General features: G+C 39.4%; 1 protein-coding gene across 7 annotated transcripts in view; it reads left to right on the plus strand.

The window, feature by feature from the left end:
- Nucleotides 1-25,251, plus strand: part of Ccdc85a (coiled-coil domain containing 85A) — a 201,517-nt gene that overhangs the window by 151,441 nt on the left and 24,825 nt on the right. For 6 of the 7 annotated variants that reach the window (XM_060365124.1, XM_060365125.1, XM_060365127.1 and 3 more), the window contains exon 3: nt 4,100-4,176. The exons of the other annotated variant lie outside the window; for it this stretch is intronic. In XM_060365124.1, coding sequence (XP_060221107.1) covers nt 4,100-4,176 — 77 coding nt within the window. The remainder of the gene's footprint in view (nt 1-4,099; nt 4,177-25,251) is intronic. 7 annotated transcript variants of the gene reach the window in all.

The following is a 25,251-nucleotide window of genomic DNA, read 5'->3' on the forward strand; positions in this document are numbered from 1 at the left end:
ATACTGATTTTCTTTATTTGATGTCATAGTTGGAGCTTATATACTTATTTTCAATGGCTTCTTCTTATAGAAACCAACCAATAATGTTGATATGATAAATAATCCAGATAACGATGCTTATTCACTTTCTACTATGGACTGATGTAATCAGTTCTTTCATTTAACAGGACAGCACTGACAGCATGAGTACTCTATTGTTACATAAGATTAGATATGGTCCCTGTTTTTCCTAGAAATTTGGGGGATTGGTCTGATGCTTGTATTTTGATGTTAATTACTGGCCCTCAAGATCTGGTTACTTCCTGGACCTACCTATCCTTGTTGTGTAAACCTGCCTAAGACATTATTCCTGACTGGTTGATTAAAAGGCCTAAAACCTGGGCACAGCAGAATGTGGTAGGCGTGGCTAAGGTTCCCAGACTTTGTGGACAGTAGAAAGGACAGACAGACAGAAAGAAATGAGAGAAGAGGATTCCATGATGGGTTAGAATGGAGAAGAAGCCACAAGGGCCAGGAGGAAGGACTCTAACAATGGCATGAAAAGAAACACCAAGATGAAAAATGTAAGCAAGGTTTATAAGATTGTAGATGGAAGATAGCCCAGATAGGAATGGTGAAGGTAGATGGTATAGGATTCAGGCTGGGAGGTGGATGGCGAGATTATTGAGATAGTATTGATGGAAATATCTGCCCAGCCCAAGATTTATAAGGTAATTATAAAATTTAACAGGTGTCTGTGTCTTATTAATTCTGATAGCTGGTTAAATAATAGCACTCTAATAATTATAGGGTGAATAATAAACATCATTTATTCCAATATCATTATATTTTCAACAACACTAGATTTTTTTTTCCATGTGAGACGGCTATTAGTTGTTAAGGAGAATTATATGAGGAGGTTAAGTGCTTTGCACAGTTAACAAGACTTCTTGGACTAAGAAGTTACAGCAGCTTGTAATATAAAAGAAAGCTTGTATTCTGAAGAGCTTCTAATGACTTAGACTCCTTCCTAGATCAGTGACCAACACAAAGCATTCACGTGAAAATTTCTTATTGAAGAGATGAACTTAAAACTTCTCTTTGCCTTCATTGTAACACAATTTATGAAACGTATTTTATCTGTTTAAAAGGACTTTTTTTCATCTGCTACATATGTGCAGAGAGAGGGTCTAGGATCATTCAATGCATGCTTGTTGGTTGTTGGTTCAGTCTCTGTGAGCCTCCATGGGCCAAGTTAGTTGACTCTGTAGGTCTTCTTGTAGAGTCCTTGACTCCTCCAGCTCCCTTAATCATTCCCCAACTTTGCCATAGGACTCCCCAAGCTCTGTCTAATGTTTGGCTCTCGGTCTCTCCATCTACTTCCATCAGCTGATGGGTGAAGCCTTCCAGTGGAGTTATGCTAGGCTCCTGTCTATAAACATACCAGAATAACATTAATAGTGTCAGGCATTGGTTCTCTCCCATGGGATTGCTCTCAAGTGGGGCCAGTCTTTGGCTAGCCATTCCCTCAATCTTTGCTCTGTACTTGTCCCTACACATCTTGTCCACAGGACAAATTTTGGATTAAAGCTTTTGTGGGTGAGTTAGTATTCTTATTTTCATGTGAATCGCCCAACAACTGAAGTGGAGGCCCTCTCTGACTCTGAGCCCTCCTTTTGGATCTCATTCCCCAACTGGGCTGCCTTGTCTTGCCTCAGTGAGAGAGGATATGCCTAATTCTGCAGCAACTTAATGTGCCAGGTACCCATGGGAGCCCTCCCCTTTCTCTGAAGAGGAGAGGAGAAAATGGGGGAAGGGTGTTAAAGGGGGCACTGGGAGAAGAGGAAGGGGCTGCAATCAGGGTGTAAAGTGAATAAAAAAATTTAAAGAAAGAAAAAAAATTCATTTATCTCTGACATTTTGCATTCAATTCCAGGTAAAGTATACATATAACTCTAAAGTATTTAAAACAAACATAAGTAGTATATGAAAAAAAGTACTTTCTTCTCTTCATACCCGAGCCTGCATTTGCAATGTGTACTTTAGAACAGATTCAGACTAGCTCTATCATAACTCACCAAATAGGAATTAAAAGTTGGTTTTCAGACTCGGTTTTTTAATTCTCCACAACTTTTAAACAAACAATCATATATAAATATATAGGATGCTATCCATGTTGAAGTGGAGACTTGGTGAAACCTTGTTTCTTTTCTCAAGAGAGAAGGAAAGAAAAGGTGTGGAGGAGGGTAGATTGGAACATAGTAAGGATCTGGGGGCGTTGGCGGGGGAAGAAACTATGATCAGAATATATTATACTAAAAAAATGTTTTCAAAAAACAAAACAACAACAAAGGATAAATAGACTAGAGTGACTAGAGATAGTCATTGGTTTAAAACAGATTCCTTCCAGGGGCATTTTCCAGTCTCACTAGAATCCATGGACTCTTCTCCACTATTATAAGTTCCATAGCCTCAAAGATAATGCAGTACAAGAGCAAGAAAGACTAAGCTGTGTATCGTGAAAATGGAGAAGGTAATCTAGTTTTCTATGGCTTAAGCGCAATGTGACTGATCAGCTCTTGGCTTTGAAGGTCCTTCGCAGGAGGCTGCTCTTTCTAGAGAGGAAAGCTGGTTTTTCAGGACTGTGTGATTCAGACACTCCTCCCTGCACCTTGACCCACAGAGTAAGGCCAACTCATAAGATCTGTAACCCCGCCATTACATTATGCAGTGTACTCTCCTTCCTTCTTGGGAAGAGTCCACAAAGCATAGCTTTGACGTTCCATTAAGTTTTGATGAAAGCATTTTTCTAGCAAGCAGCTTCAGTTTCCCCTGTGTTTCGTCGGCTTGTGCGAAAAGTATGAGGTCGGTTTGTGTGTATGTTAGTGTAATTGAAAGTCGTCTCTCCAATAGATCTTTGTGAGCCTGGACATGCTATGTTTAAAACAAGATGATCTTGTTTTATTTATGAATTAAAGACTGGTATATCATGTAAAATATCAGCTTCTTGCTTTTGAAGAAAAAAAAGAAAGAAAGAAATGCGTTCATTTAAGCGATTCCCATATAAATCCAGTAACATCTTTCCGTGGCAGAGTTTAGATCACCACATTAATGCCTAAGTAGCTAACGCTGGACACCTGGGGCTCCAGCACTTGCTGTTAAATATGCTTCAATTTCGTCCTTTGCTCTTTTTATGTATTCCTTTGACCCCAGATCCAGAAGCCCCAAGGACTGTCTTCTGGGTTAGTGCTAACTGGATATGGGGAATGTGCTGGAAGGACTTGCTGCCATGTGCCTTCACTCCACCAGGATGGGGCTGTTCTTGGGTAACGCTGGACATGCCACTGCACTGCTGTCTGGGACACCGAAGAGTCGCCGTCATTCACTCTCTTCCTAGAGCAAAACTCTATTGTAAAATGCAGAGTTTGTGTATGCACAGAAGTGGAGTGTAACACTTCCGAGTGCTCATTGTCTGAGCTTCTGAAAAGTTAAAACAAGTATTGGTCACAGTTCTGCTGCTTTTAGTTCCTTAGAGATTGGAGGGAAAAGACACAAAACAGACAAACAAACAAATCTTGGGCCCTTAGACTCAGCCAAAATCTAAGGAAAAGTCCAGTCCTAGTATAATATTTAGACCTTATAAGGTCATTCTCTAAATCACAGTTAATTTCTGTAGATTAGTGCGAAGAATAAATGTTGCTTCTAAAACTTCAAATGTTTGTTGGGAAAGTGCAAAGAACTCTGTATTTTATATTCATTCAGTTAAAAAAGTTAATAAGACCTTGTATTTGATTTTGTTTACAGATCACATCACAAAATGTCTGGTATATGGAACAAGTTAAAAAAATGTGAAAAGAAATTCATAAAATTCTAAGGTCCAACTTGTGTGAGAAAGCCTCAGCTCTGCATTTACAAATTCTTTAATAATATTAAAATTGTACAATGCTCAAAACTGCATAGTGTGGATGGTTTCTCTGGAAATATGTTTTTAAAGAAATCTTTTTAAAGAACACACTAAGTAGTCACTTATTCCTGTTTAATAAACCAAGTCAACGATATCCTTGACAGTAAACAAATCAAGACCTTGTGGATAATATAAGCTCTTTCTTTTTAATTTTAGAATCAACCTTGTCCTATGTTAGGCAGCTGGAGGCCAGAGTCAGACAGCTGGAGGAAGAAAATCGCATGCTGCCCCAGGTGGGTGACTTCCAGAAGCTCATAGCTAGCCAGTGCCATCTGAGTTGTAGCCTTTTGTTTGAAATTTAAAGTCTCAGTTACATGTTCTCCTTTAAATGATAGAACTCATGTTGTAAATAGCCATTCATCACATAGACTGCAGCGCTGTTCCATGTGGCCATCATCCTGATTTCTGAGTGAAGCACTGAAGGATATGAATATCAATAAGAATGTGACATAATTTAAAACGAGGAAGAGAAAACACTCATTGCATCGTGCGTGTGGGTAAAGGGAAGGGAATCCTTTAAGTTGAAACTTTACTAATTTATGAGCTAAGTAAAGCCATAGTTTAGAAGTTCATACTTTAGTTAACTAGTGCTTTCTGAAATTCTCTGATACAGTTGAACTCTCCTAGTGCAACAAAGTGATGGCGGTGATTAGCAGGTTATACCTGGGACTCCATTACCTACCCCTGGTGAGGGTAAGGTTGTATTCTTTTCTGGGATATTAAACGACTTGCCATATGCTTCACTCATAAACAAGCTGTCAAGTTGGTAAGAATGGGGCTGATTTTGTGAGGTGGTGGTTTCCAGAAAAGATTTTGTTAAGAAATTCAGCAAATCCACGGGTTCTAGAGTAGTTTCCTGTCTGAGAAGAAGGCAGTGGTGGTTTTAACATCTAATAAGAGATTTCTAAGCAATGCATCCATGAATTCCTTCCACGTGCTGCAGCCATTTTCATTTTGTAAGTGACTAAGGGAAAATCATGCTTCAGGTAATGAGTAAGCAATGTTTTAAATAAAAGTGACAAACATTCCATACAAAGACAAGATGTTTAAAACCGAAGCAGAAACTTTGGAAAAACATTTGAGTCTAGTCATCTGGTTTTGCTTTTAAGCCATTTTTGCTCAAATGTAATGGTTTGGGCCCTAGTGCCTACATATGAGAAGGCTTTTCTGCCTTCTTCATTGGCCAACTTATTTCTAGAAATCATGGGATTAATGAAGTGGAACTTCTCCTTATTCTCAAACTCCACGTATGTTCAAATTCACGGTATCAAAAAAGACTGTTCATGGTGTAAAAAAGACACTGATGTATTTTCTTTTATCTTCTTCTTTACCCCGCCCCCCTTTTCAAATCTATTTCCTTTTACATTGAATTTTTACTATGACTGTATGAGAATCCTTGATTGAAAAGAATGGACTTCTACCATTTCATAAAGAAAATTTGAAAGCATGGCTCTTATGCTTGCCATATCTCAAGCACTGTAAATTTGAAAAAAGTAAGGAAAAAAATGTAAAACAATAATATACTTGTGTTTCCCTTTCATTAGGAACTGGGCTTCATCTCAGACACTGAAATGCTAGTGTGTACAGTGTGTGCAGTCTTGTTAGAAATGAAGTACTACTGAGGAGAAAACGATGATTGTTTTGTTGTTGGTGGTGGTGGCATATGATTTTAATGTGGGTCTGGAGAGGTAGGACTGTAGGTAATGGCACACGGTGCCGGGCGAAAGGGCCCCCTTTTGATTCTTGAGCTCTCAAAGGTGAGAGGAGAAAACCTACTTCTTCTTGTCCTATGACCCTACACATACGGTGGCAGGCACCCACATGCTCAGACATGCACACAATAAATAAACAAATAAATAAATAATGCAATAAAATGTTTTTACTACTGTAAAAATAAAGTTATAACTCTTGGGGGAAAACAGAAGCATCCTTGAGTATATCTAGAGTGTGTAAATCCTTAAATACATAGGGTTGCATATTAAAGTAAGGAGATATTACATAATCCCTCATGTTAAAGCATTGAACAAAGTGCCCAGTTATATGCTTTAAATACATTGAGATTTTGCTATCAATAAAAGTCTTTGTTTAGTTTTTTTTTCCCTAAAAATACATAGGGAAGATTATGTTTCATTTGACCCAAGATGTTGATATGAGCAATGTATTTATTATATGTACCATTATAAACAAAAAAGTCATTTATATCTCATCAAATTCTAAAAGATAAACAATCTTTTAGATTTAATTAAACATATTTACATATCACTTTAACACAAAATACATTATTTAAAATGTATGCCAAAAACATGATGGATCTCAGTTTATAAACAACACTTTAAGTTTTTAACTTTTGAGTATCACCTACACTTATAGCTATGGCAGTTACGTGACAGAACTGCTGGTTGCAGCAGTCCCTGTAAGCACAAACACACACACACGCGCACACACACAGATGAGTCCTTAACATGGAACACTATAAATTGATCTCAGAGTACTGTGAGTTCTGCAAAGGTGTTCTCTGAAAAGGTTGAGTCATGCACTGCATGGCAAGGCACAAAGGCATGTGTGGCTTGTTTTTAGATGTCTGGGTACTATTACAAATAATGCCTGGTGACCTTGCCCTGCAGAAATGCTTTGTGCTTGCTCTATGTTAGCTGGTGTGCAAGTCAGTCTAGGGCTACATGTGGACAATCCTGCATAAATTAGCTTCACGATTCGCAAATTTGCTTTTCAAACATAAGAGATTTCTTACTGTGCCTTGATTAGAAGGTAGCTTGTATTCCTAAATTTATTTAAGTGCCCATTTGTCTTTGGATAAATGGAAACAAGAATGTAGCTGCTAATTGGAATCTTAAGTGTGTCGGGTTCCTTTGAGGCTATAGTCAGATGCATTTCTGATCATTCAGAGTTTAGCCTTATTATGTATGGCAGTTAGTGAAGACAAAATCCCCCTTTAAAACATCTACACTTGTTTTCTATATAAAACAGTTTATAAGAAGCACAGTCCCAACTGTATAAGTTGATCTATTTATTTGTTAGCAACAAAGTTTTGCCTGTTACAATTTTGGGGGTGAGTCCATTTCATATAGTTGTGCAAAGTTATCATGTCTCACAATAATATAAGCCTCTTGAGGCACATGAGTGGCTGGACTCTCCCATGAGACCCTCCAATCCACAGGTTCCACTCAAAGAACACTCTACTTGCCCTAAAGGCCAACCTACAGTACCCACCCTACAGAGTTAAAAGGCCAAACTCAAGACTTGAAATCCCACCAATCTCCATCCTGGAAATCTCGACTCTGGAAAGCTCTGCCCCCAGTGGAACCCTATATAAATTCCATCTTATGTTCAGTTCTCTGCTGCTTCCCATCCAAGTAGAGACACCCACCATTCTGGGTTCTTTCTCCCAAGAAATCCCTGGTGTGAGGCTTTTTGTGCAGTGTGACTTTGTGGTTTTCCTTGGCTTCCAGGATACCTTTCCATCTGAGTTGTAACACATATATTGTTTGTGTAACTCAGATAGGCTCTTCTGGTGCTGTGCTTCCCCGCAGGGTCTATGCTGCACTAGGCCCTATGCCTCATCTCCAGTCCACAATAAACTCACCTTTGGTGGTTACTTACGTTTCCTCTGTAAACCTTTCCCTGGGACTCAAGAAGTGACTTTTGAGCATCTAGCACAACTCTGATACTCTGAGAGGTGGAGGTACCCCCAGATATAGTCTTTAAGGCTCTGGCTGGACCTGTTCACCTGACCACATGGCCCCACCCTTGGAGGTTCAATCCTGCAGTTTCCTTAAGTCCCAGCAGGGTATCCACACACTCTTTGTTGGCTGGTGCATGATCAATTCCCTCCTGCAGAGTCCTCTGTCTATAGCCAGAGCTCAGAAACTTTGTATCTCTAAACCTTCTTTATTCTCAGCTTACTGGGTTCAGTTTTACAGGGATTCAGGTGTCTTCCAGTTATGAGCAGCATTAGACTGTTGTTTGATGCTGTTGCACTTCAATTAAAAGCTGGCTGTGGAGTTGGAGTATGGCTGCCTTCCTGTCAGACCCAACTATATTTGTTTAAAGGTTTCCTCCAAATCTCTGTCCCGTATCAGGTGAGCCACCTGACTTTGTGACAAAGAAAGAAGAGAAAAAACAAAATAGAATATTCATGGTGGGGACTGTTGCTACTCATCTCATAGTCTTTTGGTTTTGGTTTAACTCTTTAAAACTTTTGTTAGGGAATAAATCTTACCTCAAGATTTGTACACACATTGTGTATGATTAAAACCTGTAAAGCCTGTAACGTAAGGATTAGCTTAAAGTCATAACAATGTGGTTGATAGGTAAAAACCGTTATTTAGCTAAAGGAAACAGGTGGGTTGCTGCCCTCTTAGCTGCTGTCTTCCCACAAGGATGGAGGCAGCCACGTGGCTGACAGCCATATTTGCGAGGGTTGGAAATATGGATTTGCCATGTGAATTCACTCCCATCTTGATTGAAAGTAACCACACGGTATAAGCCAACTATGAAAAAAACAACTTCTCCTAGCTGTGAAGCCCAAAATAGATGTTTTCAATCATGCAAAGGATCTTGCCCTTATCAGCCTCAATCAACAGCCCCTTCTCTCTCTCTCTCTCTCTCTCTCTCTCTCTCTCTCTCTCTCTCTCTCCAGCCTCTTAGGTCTCTCCTTTTCCCTCCTCAGTGATAGGCTGCCCAAATCAACCCTTTCAGGTGTTCACTTCCAGACCTCTAGGCCTCCGCCACTTACTCCCGCTCCTCTATGGGACTCCCTTTCCCTTCCCTTACCAAAGCTGGTTGTGATTCTCCCTTTGCTGGAGGTTGTCAGGATGTACAGTTTAGTATAGTCCCTTTTTTTTCATCAAGCAAACTCTGAAAATACAACTTGGATCCTACACTGTTAATTCTTCCACCTTTATTTAAGAATCCCAGTGCATTTAACCAATCTTACAACCTCACCTGCCATGACAGTTATGTGATTCTCCACAGCAATCTTCTCCCTGAGCTGTACAGGTAATTCTGGGACTTAGCTAAGGCACATGCAGATGAAATCTAACAAGCTAATGCCACCCACCCAGCCAGAGCTGAAGCAGTCCCTGACCAGGACCCTGAATGGAATTACAGTACCTCAGGGATCATCCTTGCTAGGGATCAGTTCATAACTTGCCTTCTGGCTATCTTCAAGGCCACCTTTAAAGGGGTACATTATGAAAAAAATTAAGAGATTACCAAGGAGAAATTAAAAAACCTGTCTCAATTCCTAGACTGCTGTACAAGGGCCCTCTTACAATATACCAGTCTGGATCCCAAGTCTCCAGATGGAAAATAACTCCTTATGACCCACATTTTCCAGAATTTTCCTGATATTAGGACAAAACTTAAACTTCTAGAGAAAGGACCCCTGACTCAATAGGCAGAAATCTTAGCAGTGACCTTTAAGGTGTATCAGGGGAGAAATAAAAAAGCAGAAAACAAAAACACTGGATGCTAATGAAGACCTTTTGATTGTCCATAACAACTACCCAGGCTCCTGAAACCTGAGAACCTCTGGATTTTGTTTTAAAAGCAGTCAAGAGAGTTACTGGGCCCTGTCCTGTCTGAACCCTCTTAAACCACCCAGACCATGTGCCAGGTGCCATCAAGAAGGGCATTGGGGTGTTGATTGCCCCCGTGTCCCTTGTGGCATGAAGAAATCAAGCCCAGACTGCTGTCAACTTCCTACTGGCCATGGGTAACTGAGGGGACCAACCAAGGCTCCCTTTGCCCAATTACCACCATCTCCAACAGGAAACCACCTGTAGACATGACAGTAGCAGGGCAATCTATCTCTTTCCTTCTGTATACTGGAGACTCCTACTCAGTCCTGACATAGTTTTAGGGGCCCATCTCGCCTTCCTGTTTGTCTATTGCTGGGCTGGGGAACAGCTTTACCAGTCTCACAAAACCCTACCACTTAACTGTGTATTTAGGGATGTCCTTACCTATTCCTTCCTAGTGTTATCAGCCTGACCCATCCCCTTGCTGGGAAGGGACCTCATAGCCAAAGTTGAAGCTTCTATTTATTTTATTTCCCCATTTGCTTGGCCCCAGATTGCTGACCATGACACTCTTCCTCCTCTTCACCCTCTCTCTTCCCCTCCCCCTCCTCCTCTTTCTTCTCTTCCTCTTCCAAATGGCACAGTCTGACATACCTGCCCCCTTTCTAGCCTTGCAGGTACATCCCATAGTATAGGATACCCAAACCTTTCTGTAGCCAGATATAATCAATTTCTCATCATCCAACTATGAAATCCTTTCAGTCCCATCCTGGGCAAAAGCAAGATGTTGCCCACTCACTTGATCCTGGTTGTTTGGAAAGTTCTGTTTGTCTGTGTGCAGATGGATCTGTGTTTTCTGGTTTGGCTACTGTCACACTTAGGAGCCAAGGTTGAAATGGGTCAGGTTCAGTTGGTATACGTGTGATGGCTACAAGGGCGTGTTTTGTTTCTGACTAGTCTTTGAGTGTGTGGGCTTTCTGTGTTCTGTGTTTATTGGTTCTGTTTTTTGCTTTCATTGCCACCACTTTGATTGCCAGAGCTCAGAATTTATCTCTGGGCTTCTTAGTCACTAGATTCAGTTTATGAAAAATAGGATTTAAAATTAATGCTTGTTTGATAGGATAGTAAAACTGTGCCCCCATGCATTTATATACAAGAATGTACCTCTGACCACATGAGAACTTCTTATACGTGAATCAAAGAAGTTAATCTTCAGGTCACACATTACTGACTTTTCTCCTCACTTCTTGTCCCATCTCCTAACATATAAGGCTCTCCAGACACTACCCCTTCCCAAGCTCTCTCTTCAGGTAACATTGGTAGAGGATGCCATACTTCCCTTTCATCCATGTCCACATCTCAACATTGCAAACTGACTCAAGTTACTGATTTGATATCTAAGCTTGCTCTTTCCTCTTCTATTTCTTATGGTACCTCTTACATATTGGTGTTGAAAGTCCAAGAGACCTCCTCCTCTAACCAACTCCTTGTCCTAATAAGGTCAGGAAATTGCTCTACAAGAGTCTGTCAAAGGCTGATTCAGTCCCCCACAACTCCCTTCACCCATGCCTATTCTCTCTATCACCAAAATGAAGATTACTATAAAAAGTGACCAGAAACTTAAAAGGTTACCAACATTAGTCCTTCAAATACCATGGGACAAATATGGGTTATCCTAATTACATATTAGCTGCTGAATAACATTCTGCCTGGCTGCTTTGGAGAGAGCTCTGTGTGTGTGTGTGTGTGTGTGTGTGTGTGTGTGTGTGTGTCCCCACAGCACTCATGACCATCATTTGTAGCCTCACCCATTAGAACACTAGTCTATCCCTCCCTACTTCTCATTAGCTGCTCTGAACGAAATACCACTACCACCCCTTATCTCTTTCCTAGCTCTCTCTGCAATAGAGCAGCATGTTTGAACTCCTCGGGGACACGCTGTATGGGCACCCTGGATCCCTCGACTACTAACTGCTGGCATTGCCACTGGAGCTGTGGGACTCACTACTTTCCTATAGCTATTTACCTTAAGTTTTCATCCACATTCTCCCTCAGATGACTCAGACCATCCTTATTCTCCAGGGCCAAATAGAATCACTGGCTGCTATGGTGCTACCTACAGAGTAAAACGTCCAAGCACAGGACTTGAAATTTCACCAGTCCCCAAACTGGAAATCTCTACCCTGAAAAACTCTTCCCCCAAAGAACTCTGTAAAAACTCCATCTTCTACTCAGTTCTCCTCACCTCCTCAGTGCTCCTCGCCCTGGCAGAGGCAGCCACCCTTCTGGGTCCTTCCCTCCCAGCAAATATTTTTTATGTTTCTTTGGGGTATTTCTTGACTCCAAACTGGCTGGATAGTTTTTAATCTGAGCTACAACACTTACAAATAAAGAGCTGACTAAATAGAACAGTTGCAAGAAGCTGGACATAATGCAATCACTTCTACCTGGTGATGGAGAGTTTTCTATAGGAAGTGGGGATGGAAACACCACATCTGCTGTGCACTGGACTTATGTCCAGCGAAGGCAGGAACCACAATGGTCACAAGAGAGCCTTGCCAGATTTATGGAGCAACCCTTTAAATCATGTTTGTGGGTTTATATCATGTTTTCAATGATATCCAAAGGAACAATGACTTTACTATACTAAGAAAATGCTATTATTATTATTGCTAAAAGTTGTCTTTTGAAAAGGCTGGCACATAACAGCAAAAACTACTTGAACTTACGAACTAAAATGAACGTTAATGTGAGCAGTTTTATTAAGAGCGCATTTAAGAAATACCCCGAAAGATTCTGTATCATCTGTAGCAATGCCTGTAATGCTAAAACTGTTCAGACTCCCCTCCCAATTCACTGCATGCATGTCTGAGGTGATATAAACCACCGGTGAAGATCGCATGGTCTTTAAATGAATGCAGCTGATATCCCCATAATTTTGTTAGCTAACCAAAAAAGTAGGATCATCCACAGTAACTAACATAAATGATCTAAACAGTAGATCCAGCATGGTATCAAGTTATTGTTGTTTAAGGAATTTTGTATCAAAATGAAAAGTGTTACATCTGTTTTAATATAAACTCACATATAAATACAGGTTTCTTTTCTGGATATAGAGCCATAGATTTTCAGAACTGAATAGAAACTTACACATCCTTTGAGACAACTCATAAGTGAAAGAATATCAAGTTAATAGAGATTAGGGATATTGTCTTGGACAGACAGCTAGTTTTTAAAGGGTCTCAGGTCAAGAAAGATGTAGGTTGACCTAATAATTAGCTCATACATTTAATATAAATCAGTGTAATAATGTTTTTAAATCAATTTTTTCTTTATTCTTAATGTCTCATCCATTCTTGTTTTAAGAAAAATGTTCACTGTTGTTGAATGCAATAGTACCCATCACAAATAAAAGAAATCCTGCATTTTATGGCATTTTTTTTCCTCCCTGAAACATCTTCAGACTACTTGAGAATCATAAAGTTGTTTTATGCAATCTCAAATCTGTATAGAAAATTCATTCCTAAAACTGTGGCCAGAGAGGCTTTCTGGTCACGAGGCTGGGTGAGCAGAGGGCCACAGTACTGCTGCTTAAATTGAAATTTGAAATATAATTGTTTAGGCCAAAATCCAAGCCTCTTTTCAAATGCTCTGCTCATTTCATCGCTGTTTGCTTGATGATCACGGGGTTTGTTAATGCCATTATCCCTGCTTATTTGTTGCTCTGCAGTGAAGAATTCTAGTCAACTAAATGGCTGATGTACTTAGCTGATGATGTACTCACTGTAGAGTGGGTGCTGCCCTTTGAGGATTTCAGTTGCTATTCATATATAACTCTGAGGTAAACTATCATTTTTTAAATAAGCATCCCTACGTAGTCTGTGTTTACTGAATTTTGCATCGCAGTGAGTGCTAAAACTGAGGCAAACAGTTTGCTGTAAGTCCAAAGCCAGTCAAGTGCATTTGTTACAAGTCCCACTGAAAAATCTGTTCCCTTTGACGAAATCTCTGGCACCAGTATCTGCTTGGCAAACACACTGTGTGCTCTGTGTCTCACCAGCTCTTCCACCTCTCAGAAACGGGTTCCAGCACCAACACAAGCACCCAGAACTGCCTGATATTCTTGGCCACCTCTGTGCTGGGCTTCAGCAGACCTTCTTGACAAACTGGCTCTGGGAGCTCCACCACGTGGGCCCTTCTCAGTGAGCAGGGCTATTTTTGTCGTCTTTGTGAACACAGAAGTATCTTATTTTAGAGCTGGGAATGAAAACTTGCCCCCTCATGTAATTTGGTCACAATGTGGCTTCACAATGCTCTTTTAGAGCCTTGAAAAGGAATAAGGGTTGTTTACAAATCAGTTTCTGTACCAAAGAAAAGAACCTGTCACTATTGCTAGAAGTGCTAAGAAGGGTACACAGGAGCTAAGGAAATTGTGCCTCACTTCCATGGCAACACAGTATCAGTCCAGCTTCACATCTCAGAACTGCTCCTGATATGTGCAAACATCAGCATCCCAGTTCACAGGCAGAGATGGCAGGATTCTCTGACAAATGCAGACCCTAGGCCCTTTCCCTTTTCTGTAGTAGAAATTATTATATGTTGTTTTTGTCTCTTTTTCCTTGTCACATTTTCTGACTATGATTCTCCAATATTTTTGGCATCTTGTAGGGAGGGCTGTACGTACAGGCTCCTTTAAGGTAGAAACCAGTCTGAGGGGGTTGTCAGTAACTTTTACACACACACACACACACACACACACACACAGAGAGAGAGAGAGAGAGAGAGAGAGAGAGAGAGAGAGTTACAGTGTAAAGTTTCTGAGGTACTTACAGCAAGTAATAATGTTCTTTAGCTGCTGTTTGGAAGTTTCTGTGCTGGTACCACATAGAGTAATTAGTATCAAATTCTTTCTTTTTTATGAATATTGGTTCCAATATGTAACACACACGGGAAGAGGCTGGATATAATGGATAGGGAAATTCGTTGCTCCGTTAAAGGCTGACTACTTTTGGAATCATAGTGTGTGTGGGGGGAGAGTGCATAATTCCTATGATTAACAAGAAGAAAAATCTATGCATCGTTCAGTAGGACCTCAAAGGAAAAATGGGAACTACAGCAGTGTGGGAACATTGGAATGGAGGCTTATGTTAATACAGGAAGCAAATTGTTGGGGTGGCGGATGTCATGATAAGAAACCTAAATGAACGGAGACTTAAACTAATGCTTACCAGGGGAAATGTCAATGAGTGAAATTTATAGGGGAAGAAGTTCAAGACAACACAAAGAGTTCTCAAAATGCTAAGGCAGATTGTGCTCTAATGAGATTGTCTCGTTCTTAAGAGACAATCTTAGAAAGCTGATGCATGCCAAGACGTAGTTAGCTCTTGAAAGTGCATGTCATAGTTGGATTTTGGAATTCTGTTAATTCAGTATGAATAGGATTGGGATGTGAATATCAAAACAGCAACGCTTTAAGATACACTGGCTTTCTGGAGACTCTCTAATGGGCTGTGTGTCTCTGGATTAAGCTCAGTCTCATCGGATCTCCATTTCCAGATATAGGTTACTTCCTCTGTAACAGAGATAGAGGTGTCTTTCTCCTTCTGGTTCTGATGTTTCCTATAATTATTCAAGCTTTTTTCATGAAGTCTTGTGTTTCCATATAACTCCTTGCTTAAGCAAAGTAAATATAGCTCATGAAATGTAACATTGAAAATCAAGATTGTTGCCACTTAATAATTGGTAATCATCTTTCTGTCCTTTCCATGCAAGACAGAGAAACATGAATGCAAATAGGCGACATCTGTATTATCTGAATTTAACCATATCATGCTCAAGAAATGTAATATAGTCAAATTATGATCTTTAACAACATAAGATTGTTAATGTATATGACTGTTTAAGTGATTTGAGAATTTCTTAAGTTGTACTTAAACACTGCTATTGCCTGGAGGAAAAAAATAAAAGCATAATTGAGTCATATTTAAAAAGCTTTAATTGATGACTTTGGACTTGGAGTAATAAAATGATTAAAGGGCTTTGTGACACGCTAGACACGGATAGGGATCTGTGAGAGCTCGATCTGAGATTATGTCTACCTTACCTGGCTCATAGACCTGGAGACACTCCTAAACTCCCCAAGCCTTATATGCCTTATCTATATGAGAGGACAGTCACAAGAAACACAGAAGGTTTGACTAAGCTCTGTAATTTTACGACTTTATCAGAAGTATATTAAATACAATATACGCAAAAAACAGGTATGTTGTGCCACTTATACTTTGCTATACTAAAATTTTTTAAAATGTTAATAACTATTGTTTTGAGCTTTTACTTTATAAACATGTTTATTTCTATCACTGTGGGTTATGTAACTTAATTGGATCTAATGCTAATGAAATTTTACCAGGTATCTATTAAAACTATTTAAATAACATCAGCATAGGGATATTTGTTTGAGGTACATGTCTATTAAATAGCCATTGTAGTGGTTTATGTACTGGGCCATGTTTCTTTATGTGTATTTTGAGGGATGAAATATAAGCTCCTTAGCTTTTCATTTTTGCATGAAATTTTACATAGTGAACATAAAGACTCTAGTTTTCCTTAATAATATACATATTTAAAAATAAAACTATTATAATGAATGGTTGCAGAGTCTCTGGGGACTCACAAATGTCTTTCTTCATTTCTAAGTATGGTTACTTCGAGTTCTTTGTTCCCTGAGCCTGTGTACATAAAAGCCTGGCACTATGTGTACCATTGAAACAAGTTTAATAATCACAATTAAAAAGTTATAAGTGTTCTCTATTTAAAAAAAACACACACATATATATATTTGAAAGTAGAGATTAAAGATAGCATTGAAAATGAGTTGGTTCTGTGCACTGGTAAGGAACATCCTTCAGTGAGAACAGGTGGGATGACAGGGTAGCATCTATTGTAGGCCCTGACCAGCAATGGTGTGGGCTCTGTAACTATCACGGTAACCAGTATGTCCCACAAGAGACACTGAGCTAGTTTTTAGAGTATGACATTTCAAGCAGAGTCCAAATATATCAGCAGACTCATATTTCGAATGTACTGCAATTTATTAGGTATTGTTGTTTGATAAGAAATCCCTTTACTAGAAACACAGGGGCTGGAGCGATGCCTCAGTGGTTAAGAATACTTGACGCTCACCCAGTAAAAATTCCAGTGCCCACCTTAGATGGCTTACAACCACCTATAATTCTATCTTCAGAGGGTATGATACCTTCTAGCTTCTGTGAACACCTGCACACACACTAGCATACATACACAGAATATACACATGCGTGCACACACACACACACACACACACACACACAGAAATAAAAATAAACATTACAAAAATAAAAACAGTCCAAAGTGATAAATATATCACCTCAATTTCAGGCCTTTCCTCTGTATGTATAAAAATACTTGCAATATTGCATGTTGTAAAAGGAGATGTGACATTTGATAAAGGGAATTTTACAAATTATGATGAGATAGAATGCAAACAGAAAAACGATAAGGGATAAGCTTTATCTATCCTTACTTTATAGGTAGTATGTATTTTTAAATGTACTATGAATTGTTAGCATTCCGTTGTCAGATAAGACAAATTAGTATAAAAAAAAAGAGATGTCAAAGACACAGGATATCATACATTAGCTTTGTTTTATTTTCTATGGTATTGGCAGATTGAGGAGAAAAACAGAAGAGAAACTGCATATAAATCAAAGTCATCTGCACTGTGACATTTATAAGGAAGGGAGTACAGAGGACAGCAACATTTTCAAAAGAGATCTGATTTAGTGGATTTGTGTCATCGACCAACGCATTGGAAACAGTAGCTAGCAGCAGTGTCTGGGGTCTTTCTGTGGACTGTGTGAGCCACGTAGGGAGGATGAGCAAACCTGTAGGACGTGCACTGTGGGACACCAATCAGTGTAGTTTTCACAAACTAAAGAGTTAATGTGTACTTGGGCTTTTTTTGTCGACCATCACTGAGCCCATGTTGGCATATTCCATTGAATAAATGTGCTTCAAGAATTAGGATGGAGTGAGCACATTAGGTGAATGGCAGCATGGTGGAACTGCTTTACTACTTAGCTAAGCAAATAGGGTTCCCAGATGGAAGCAGTGCTCGGCCATGACTGTCTGTGAGCCTACCTGCAGGCTGTTTCCCCAAGTGTACAGGTGTCCACTAGTTGTCTTAAGTCTAGTTGTGTGGGTCTGTAGACTTTGTCCCAACCAGCCCAGAACCTGACTGTGCTTTCTCCTACTTGCGATAAGGATTCATTTCCATGGTACTTTCAAATGCTGCAGCATCCTTTGAGCTGAGGAAAGCCCTTTAGTCTTACCTGGGTTCTGATTTAGGATCTATAAGTTCACTCTGCACCTCAGGTTCTAGGCAACATAGGTGGGAGGGAATAATTAGCAGCCAAGAGCACCATGCTAACTTGGAACACATTCCTTGTCTACCTAGCTTGATTCTTCTGTGAGAACTTAATTCCTCCTAACTGCACAGACTATCATGAAAATTGACTCATCTCAGTTGTTTGTCATAACAAGAGAGCTGAAACACTCTCTGAGAATTTCTGTGTATTTGACATTTAAGTTATCAACTCAAAAGAGTAGGTAGCAATTGTGGAAATTTCATTGCTATTGCCTTCCAGTGAGAACTGTTCACTGAAGCCTTGTGAATAAGGCCATATCCATGTATAAAAACAAACAAAACAAAAACCAAACCAAACCAAAACACCCTTCTATCATAGAATTGGTGGCATAAGTACAACTTTACATTTTTAATTTTTAAAAGGGAGAAATAAAATAAAAAAAGAAAATAGCTAACATTAACATAGTCTGCTAAAAACCATTGCCTAATGATTTTTGTTAGTTCTATTTATGGGGTTATTATTTGCAGAAGAAATATTTGAAGGAAAATATACAGTTTACAGAAAAAAATGTATATCTGGCTTAAATGTAATGAAGCAAATAAAGGAATTTGATTTGACCTTTTTATTACCCTTGTTGCCTCTTACTTGCCACACATAATGTTCAAAACAAGAGTTCTAGTTTTTGACAGATAACAAATAACTAATAAATTTAAAACCAGATGGGAGACATTTTGGACTGGCATCTTTGCTGGCTCTGACAAAAGAGACTTTGCAATAGCCAAGGCATATCAGCTGTTTCTGCTCCCACTCTAGGTGTGTCTCCATGATGAAGAGAAAAAAATTATTCTCATTTAACATTTATTTATTAAGCAAAGAAATTTAATATTCATAACTAGAGAAATAGCCAAAGTTCAAAACAGAAATAATCATGCAATAATCTAGTAACTTTGTTCAAAGTTAATGTGTGTGCCGGGGGTGGAGTTGGGGTGAGTTCTGAGTTCTTCTCATTTGGGATGCTTCACCAGTACCAAGTACCAAAAGCAGACAGAAGCTCTAGTTAGGATTTCAATGGTGCCTTTGTACAAAGGGTTTTAAACAAAGAGGTATTTGGAAACTTTGTCCTTAAAGTGCGTTAATTTTCTTTGGTAGTCCCATTCACTATCTACTCCCTCTTTTTCCTACCCAATCCTATTTTAATGCCTACAAAACCCATGTACTTTTGTTAGTAAGTGTCAGCCCAAGTTCTTAGCCAGCTGAAGAGGTCTTTAGAGATGTCTGTTTGGGGTTGGTCTCCAGTGGCCGCTGGTGAGGAATGTGGCCCAAGTGACCTCACAGGAATAAGTTTTCCTTGCAAAGAATTCTGTTGATTAGGGAAATGAGGTCTGCTTAGCTATCAGAGCCTTGAACGTGGCGATGTTAGATAAGGAACACATGGAAAGACAGCTGCGTTCAAGCATTACTACTAAAACATGGATCCTGCTCATAATTATGATCCTGACAAAGTTCATCAGACCCAGGCATGGGAATATTGTAAGATAGTTTTCCATTTAGCTAAGTTAGTTCAGGTTGGATATTTATGGCTATAAATGTTTCTTTTCTATCCTTCTAAACTCAAAGAATTTAATTATTTTGGAAAGTTCTATATTATTATATTAGTGTAGTACCTTATTACAATGCCTGGAAATTTTTTTCTTTTAGATCTAGTTTTGTTTTGCATTTTTGAGGCACCAGTTCTAGTGGGTATTAAGTCTGTGTTCAAAAACATACATTTTAGGGTCAGCAGAGATATTCTAGGTCATTTAAAGGATAATACCCAATTCCTTTACTTTTTCAACATGTGATACATTAGAGGACCAGGGTTTTGTATATCATACATAATGTATTATATATATTAAGAATCTGCAATCACTTAAGCTAAATCTGCCTTTGCTTGGAGCTGGTGTAAAGGATGAAGAGTAGAGACACGAATTCTGTTCTGAGGGATTCTATCTCAAGCACTGACCACTGCACTCTATCATCAGCAGTCCCACTCTAGAGTCCATCTTGATAATCTCAGTTCTGACCTTAGCTTTCAAAATTATGTCCATTTTGTGGGGGAGAGAGTCTACTAATAGGAAGAAGCAAGTTAGGCTCCCAGAATTTTTGTTAGCACCAGTCTAATATCTTTCCACTTGCTCACACTTTTGTTTTGTATGAAACATGTCTTGTTTCTCTGGAAGCAAGGTATCTATGAAAACAGCACTACTAGCCCCATCTGAAGCAAGGTGCTGCCATTGGGGAGCTTGGAGCTAGCCAGGAGACCTAGCTAATCTGGACCTAGTTTCTGGTCCATCAACTTTGATATTTGCTGTGACATTTCATTATACTCACAGTTATCTTACATTGGTTACAGTTACCTTACATTGCAGCAATTTTACTGCATTTTAGTGAGTGATTGAGTATAATAATTTTGTGTCCTGGCTATTCTTGCATGCCTTTGAGAGACCACTTTAAAAAAAATAATAACATGGGGGAGGTTTATATTTGAAATAGGTATCACATGAGTGGCAGCTTTGAAAAAAAAAATGAGTTTCTGTACAGTCCTACAAAAACAAGTGAAATTCTAGTTCCATGTTTATCAATAAATGATGAAACTATTCGTGGCTACGGAGGGGGATGTTTGAAATCAATCTCCCATGTTTCCTTAAGTGAGGGCATTTTATTGAAGAATGAGAAACTTGAGGACTGTGGTAGAAATCAAATGAGTTCTTTATTTTTCAAATCCTCTGTATCGATATCCTTTTTGGGGGGAGATCAGAGGCTAGTTTGCCATCTGCGACACCTTTTATGCTTTGTGGGCATGTGAGGACAGTCCTCCCTACTTGTTGATATTCAGATGAATGCACCTCGGAAGGGCTGGGGTTAAAAGGGGCTTTAGAAGGTTACTCAGCTACTCAGCGAGGTGTTCATGTTGTGCCTGCAATGCGTACAACCACCACTCATCAATTGAAAGAAAAGAAAGCTTAAAAAAAGATGAGATGAGCGCATTTACAAAGCCTGGGTGGCGACCCGGTGACAACCTGGCAATTATGAGGCCTCTCTATGGCACTTAGCATTTTCAAAGTGCTTCACAATCACATTTATTAGTCACCCTTCACAGCTACCACATGAGACTAATTGACAGGGCTCTCCATTCTCCTGTTGAGAACAAGTGACTTGCTGAGAGTCAGGAGCCCAGTGTCTTCTGAAGCTCATTAGTCTCCCATCATTTCTATCTTGGACTAAAATAGTACTTTCTACTTTTTAAAAGAAGACACCTTTGTGTAACCGTAGAAAACCTGTTTCTACTGGTTAATCTGTCTTCTAGGATAATGCTACTACAAAATTTTAAATTTAAAACAAGTCTGAAAGTTGAATTTCTTAAACCTCATTTTAGCCATTTCTGGAAGTTTTTAAATCAACTTTTCCGGTATCTTAGTTTGTATGCTAAAAGTTACATCTAGTTAGCCATTTGATTCCTATCAATTCATCCAGAAATGTCAGAAAAACACATGATTTTTTTTAACTAGAGAGCAGCAGTTTGTATCTTTGCCTGTGATCAAGACTTGCAAGGAGGGGTGGGGAAAAGTAATTTTTTATTTCAATTGCTAATGCTGCACTTTATTCATAAAATCTCATGTAGACCTTATTGTTTGGAATGAGAAATGTGAGCATTGGATTAGCTCAGAGAGAGAAAATTGGTAGATTCAATTTACTTTTATGAGTATTGCCAAAAAAACCTTAATAATCAGGGGATACAATGTCAATAAGTCACAAAAGGGTGTCCATTCCATCTTTTATCTCCTTTTCATTTTTTCTCTTCTTTCATTTTTTCTTTTCTTTCATTTCTTTCTTTCTTTCTCTCTCTCTCTTTCTCTTTCTTCTTTTGCTCTTTCATTCTTTTTTATTTTTATTTTTTATATTTGTTCTTGTTTTTTTGGACAGAGTTTCTCTGTGTAACAGGCCTGGCTGTCCTGGAATTTGCTTTGTAGGCCAGGATGGCCTCAATCTCACCAAGATTTACCTGCCTCTGCCTCCAGAGTGCTGGGATTAAAGGCGTGTGCCACCACACCTGTTTCCCTTTTACCTCTTGAATGTGTTTGTGCATCCATTACACAGAACATTCTTCAGGCAATGGGGATTTAATATTGGAAAAGAAATTTAGGGTCTCTGACCTTATGCAGTCTACAGTTTAATAGGTGGGTTTATTTTTTAAAATTGTAAATGTGTAATAATCACCGATGTAAACAAAACTAGTGTGTGGAATTGGAGAGTGATGGGAATACATGGAGTCCTCTTTCTACTTTAAGTAGAAAGTTAGAAGTGACACTGAAGTGACCCTGGCAAAGTGGATGAGCACGGCATGGAAGTGGAGAGTCTGGAAAGCAAGAACCCAAGGCTTAAAAAAAAGAAAGTCCTAACTAAGGGAACAGGAGTGAAAAGACCGGAATGATGGCATGGAGTGTATGAATGAACCATCAACAGAGAGCAGCAGGAGATGGGCCAGAGACAAGTTCATCTGTGACTCTTGTTAGTTAAGGTCAAGGTTTAAGATCTGAATCCGAAGAATTGAGCTTGGGTCAGACTACTGTTATTCACATTTTCAATATTTGGAGGCAACCAGACTGTAAAAGTTACAAGTGGAGAGAGAACATGAGGTATTCTTGAATGAACTGTGTGGTAGTCTGACAGAGCCTAACGGTGTTTTCAATTTAGTTGGAGTAGGATTCTCAGTGTACTTTAATTATTTAAATATTTATTTTATATCTATGTGCAGATATGTATATGCACATGTTCAGACACCTCATTCCTGCAGAGGTCAGAAGGGGGTGTTGAATACTCTGAAACTGGAGATACAGTTGGTAGGAAGCTGTGTGAAATAGATGTTGGAAACTGAATTTGGGCTCTCAGCATGAGCAGCAAGTAGACTGTGCTATCACTGCATATTTTAAAATATATTCTATATATTTGCATCACGGTATGTTCTGAAATGGTACTTAGGAAAAGGCTGGAGGTGGCATAGAAGGAGAAGAGACTGCACATGGCTTTGTAAGCCAGCCATTGACTCCAGGGTGAACCGTGAACAGAGCCTATGTGGTGACAGTGGAACCAAGGAGGCACAGTAGCCCTTCTCAACCAGGGGGCCTTGGAAGACTCAAACATGGCCTTGAAGTTTCATTTAAACCTATGGAATTGGCACCACTGTTTGTTGAGATGAGGAAGAGTGGAGCGGATAGGCAAGAAGTTTCTGTTGAAATCAGGTCCTGTTTGAAGAGTCAGACACCACTGAGGAGATTGAACATATAGGAGTTGAACATCCTTCTCTGGAGCTCTGTGATGTAAAAAATTGAAACAGTAAAATACATGTGCGTGTAACTACCCGTTGTAAAGTCATGGGCCTGAGTGGACACTTCTTGTCAGTGGTGAGAGAAGCAGAGGCTTGAGAGAAGCATGGAGTGTAGACCAACAGAATGAGCTGGCTTAGCCTTTTTAGTCTCCCAGATCCTGAGTCCTGGGGCCTTACTTCATGGTCTGATGCTGCAGAGTTGTTTCATTTTATATGAATACTTTTGCATATCCTAAAGTTACTTTTGGTTGTCATTGACTTAAAGCAGCTCAGTAGTGTGAACGAAAACACCTTTTTTACTATAAGCTGTTTTTTTTGTGTTTTTTTCGTTGTTGTTGTTAGGAAGCACAACACAGGTGAACATGTTCGGTGTCTCGATTTTCTTTCTAGCAATCACTGTGTGACTGTGAGTTTGGGATTCTTCTCATCAACCATTGACACACTTGGTAACCGTGTAGGCAGAGGCCATACTGTCTAAATCATTTTGACTTCTCTTGCTTTTTGTTCATTTGTTTTTAATTTAATTTTTACTATTTTGAATTATTTTTTTTAATTTTTAAAACTCATTCATTTATTCATTATTTATTTATTTAGAGAGGGTTTCTCTGTGTAGCCCTGGCTATCCTGGACTCCCTTTGTAGCCAGGCTGGCCTCAAACTCACAGTGATCTCCTTGCCTCTGCCAGCCTGTGTAAACCTCTCAGTGTGAGATGAATATTGAGGTTCTATGACCCTGAATAGGTGGCCCAGCTAGAACAGTAGCCTGTCTGGTGACTGTTCTGACTTGGTGAAAACCAGTTGACTCCTGCCAATCCTCTAACTTTATGTTGGCCTCCCATTTTGTAGATTTCATGTGTCAGAAAACACATTGAAGAAACTTACAGCCTTTCCTTTGTTACAAAGCCAGAAAGGTAAAGAGCTCCTTACAGGGTAATAATACCTAGTCAAAGGCAAGTATTTGTCATAAATAGCTTTGGTCACGGGGCTCACGCCCTGCACATGTGTTCTGCTGGGCTCTAATGGCCTGCTGAGGGCCACGCTGTAGTGCTCTGCAACCAAATGCAATGTTAACGAGCAGTACTCCTTTGGCTATAGTTTCCACATGGCCAGTTCAGTTCTTTGATCTTTCATGTGCGATACTCATCTCTACCGCACCTACCCTTCCCTGTGTAAACCCAACACCTAGAGATACACGGACATACGCCTCTAGGAAGCAATACCGGAAGATTTTTCTTTTCACTATCAACCAGTCAGAAGGCAAGTTTCATATATCACCCTTCAAAAACAAAATCAGTTCATCATTGGGAGTTGTATAGTTAATAAAAGCCTGAAATTAAGTACGTGAATTCATTCCCCAGAAGCAGAATGTGCAGGAATGCAGGGGTCCACATTTCCTACCTATGGCTTAGCAGCTGCTTTTAAGGAGATCTTCCTTGTCATGCTTTGTCTGTTGTTACTCTGCCTCCCCTGGGGGGGGGATAGAGGGTGTTTGTGTTTCACCCTTTTCAAAATACCGATGCCTCTCTTCCTGGAGTTTGACCTCTGTCGGTCTTATTTTCAAAAGGTATCCCTTGTAATGACTTGCATTTATTATTTATTTATTTTCTTGGGAATTACTTTATATCTAACTATTACATTTACATGTAAAAGATATTTCTATTTTCCCCCCAAACTTTGCAGAGTTTAATCTGATATCATCCCTAATAATGCAGTTGTCATTTAAATTCTTTGCAACCTCCTTTGTTTTTTAAATCTGGCACATGAGGAGAAAAATGATTTGGAGGTTGTCAGTGAGGAAGAATGCTTCTGGGCTTTCCTATTGTTAATCGCCTCTTTGATCTTCGATATAAAATCTGAGAAAGGAGTTGGTATTTCCTGTCCTTGTTAGTGACATGACCACTTATTTGGTACTCAGCCAGAAAGCTGAGAGTCATTGCAGATTCTTTTCAAACTCTTTACATCCAAATCCACATCAAGATTCATACAGTCTTGCCTTTTA

The sequence above is a fragment of the Meriones unguiculatus genome, chromosome 12 (genome assembly GCF_030254825.1).
Source record: "Meriones unguiculatus strain TT.TT164.6M chromosome 12, Bangor_MerUng_6.1, whole genome shotgun sequence".
Taxonomy (NCBI): domain Eukaryota; kingdom Metazoa; phylum Chordata; class Mammalia; order Rodentia; family Muridae; genus Meriones; species Meriones unguiculatus.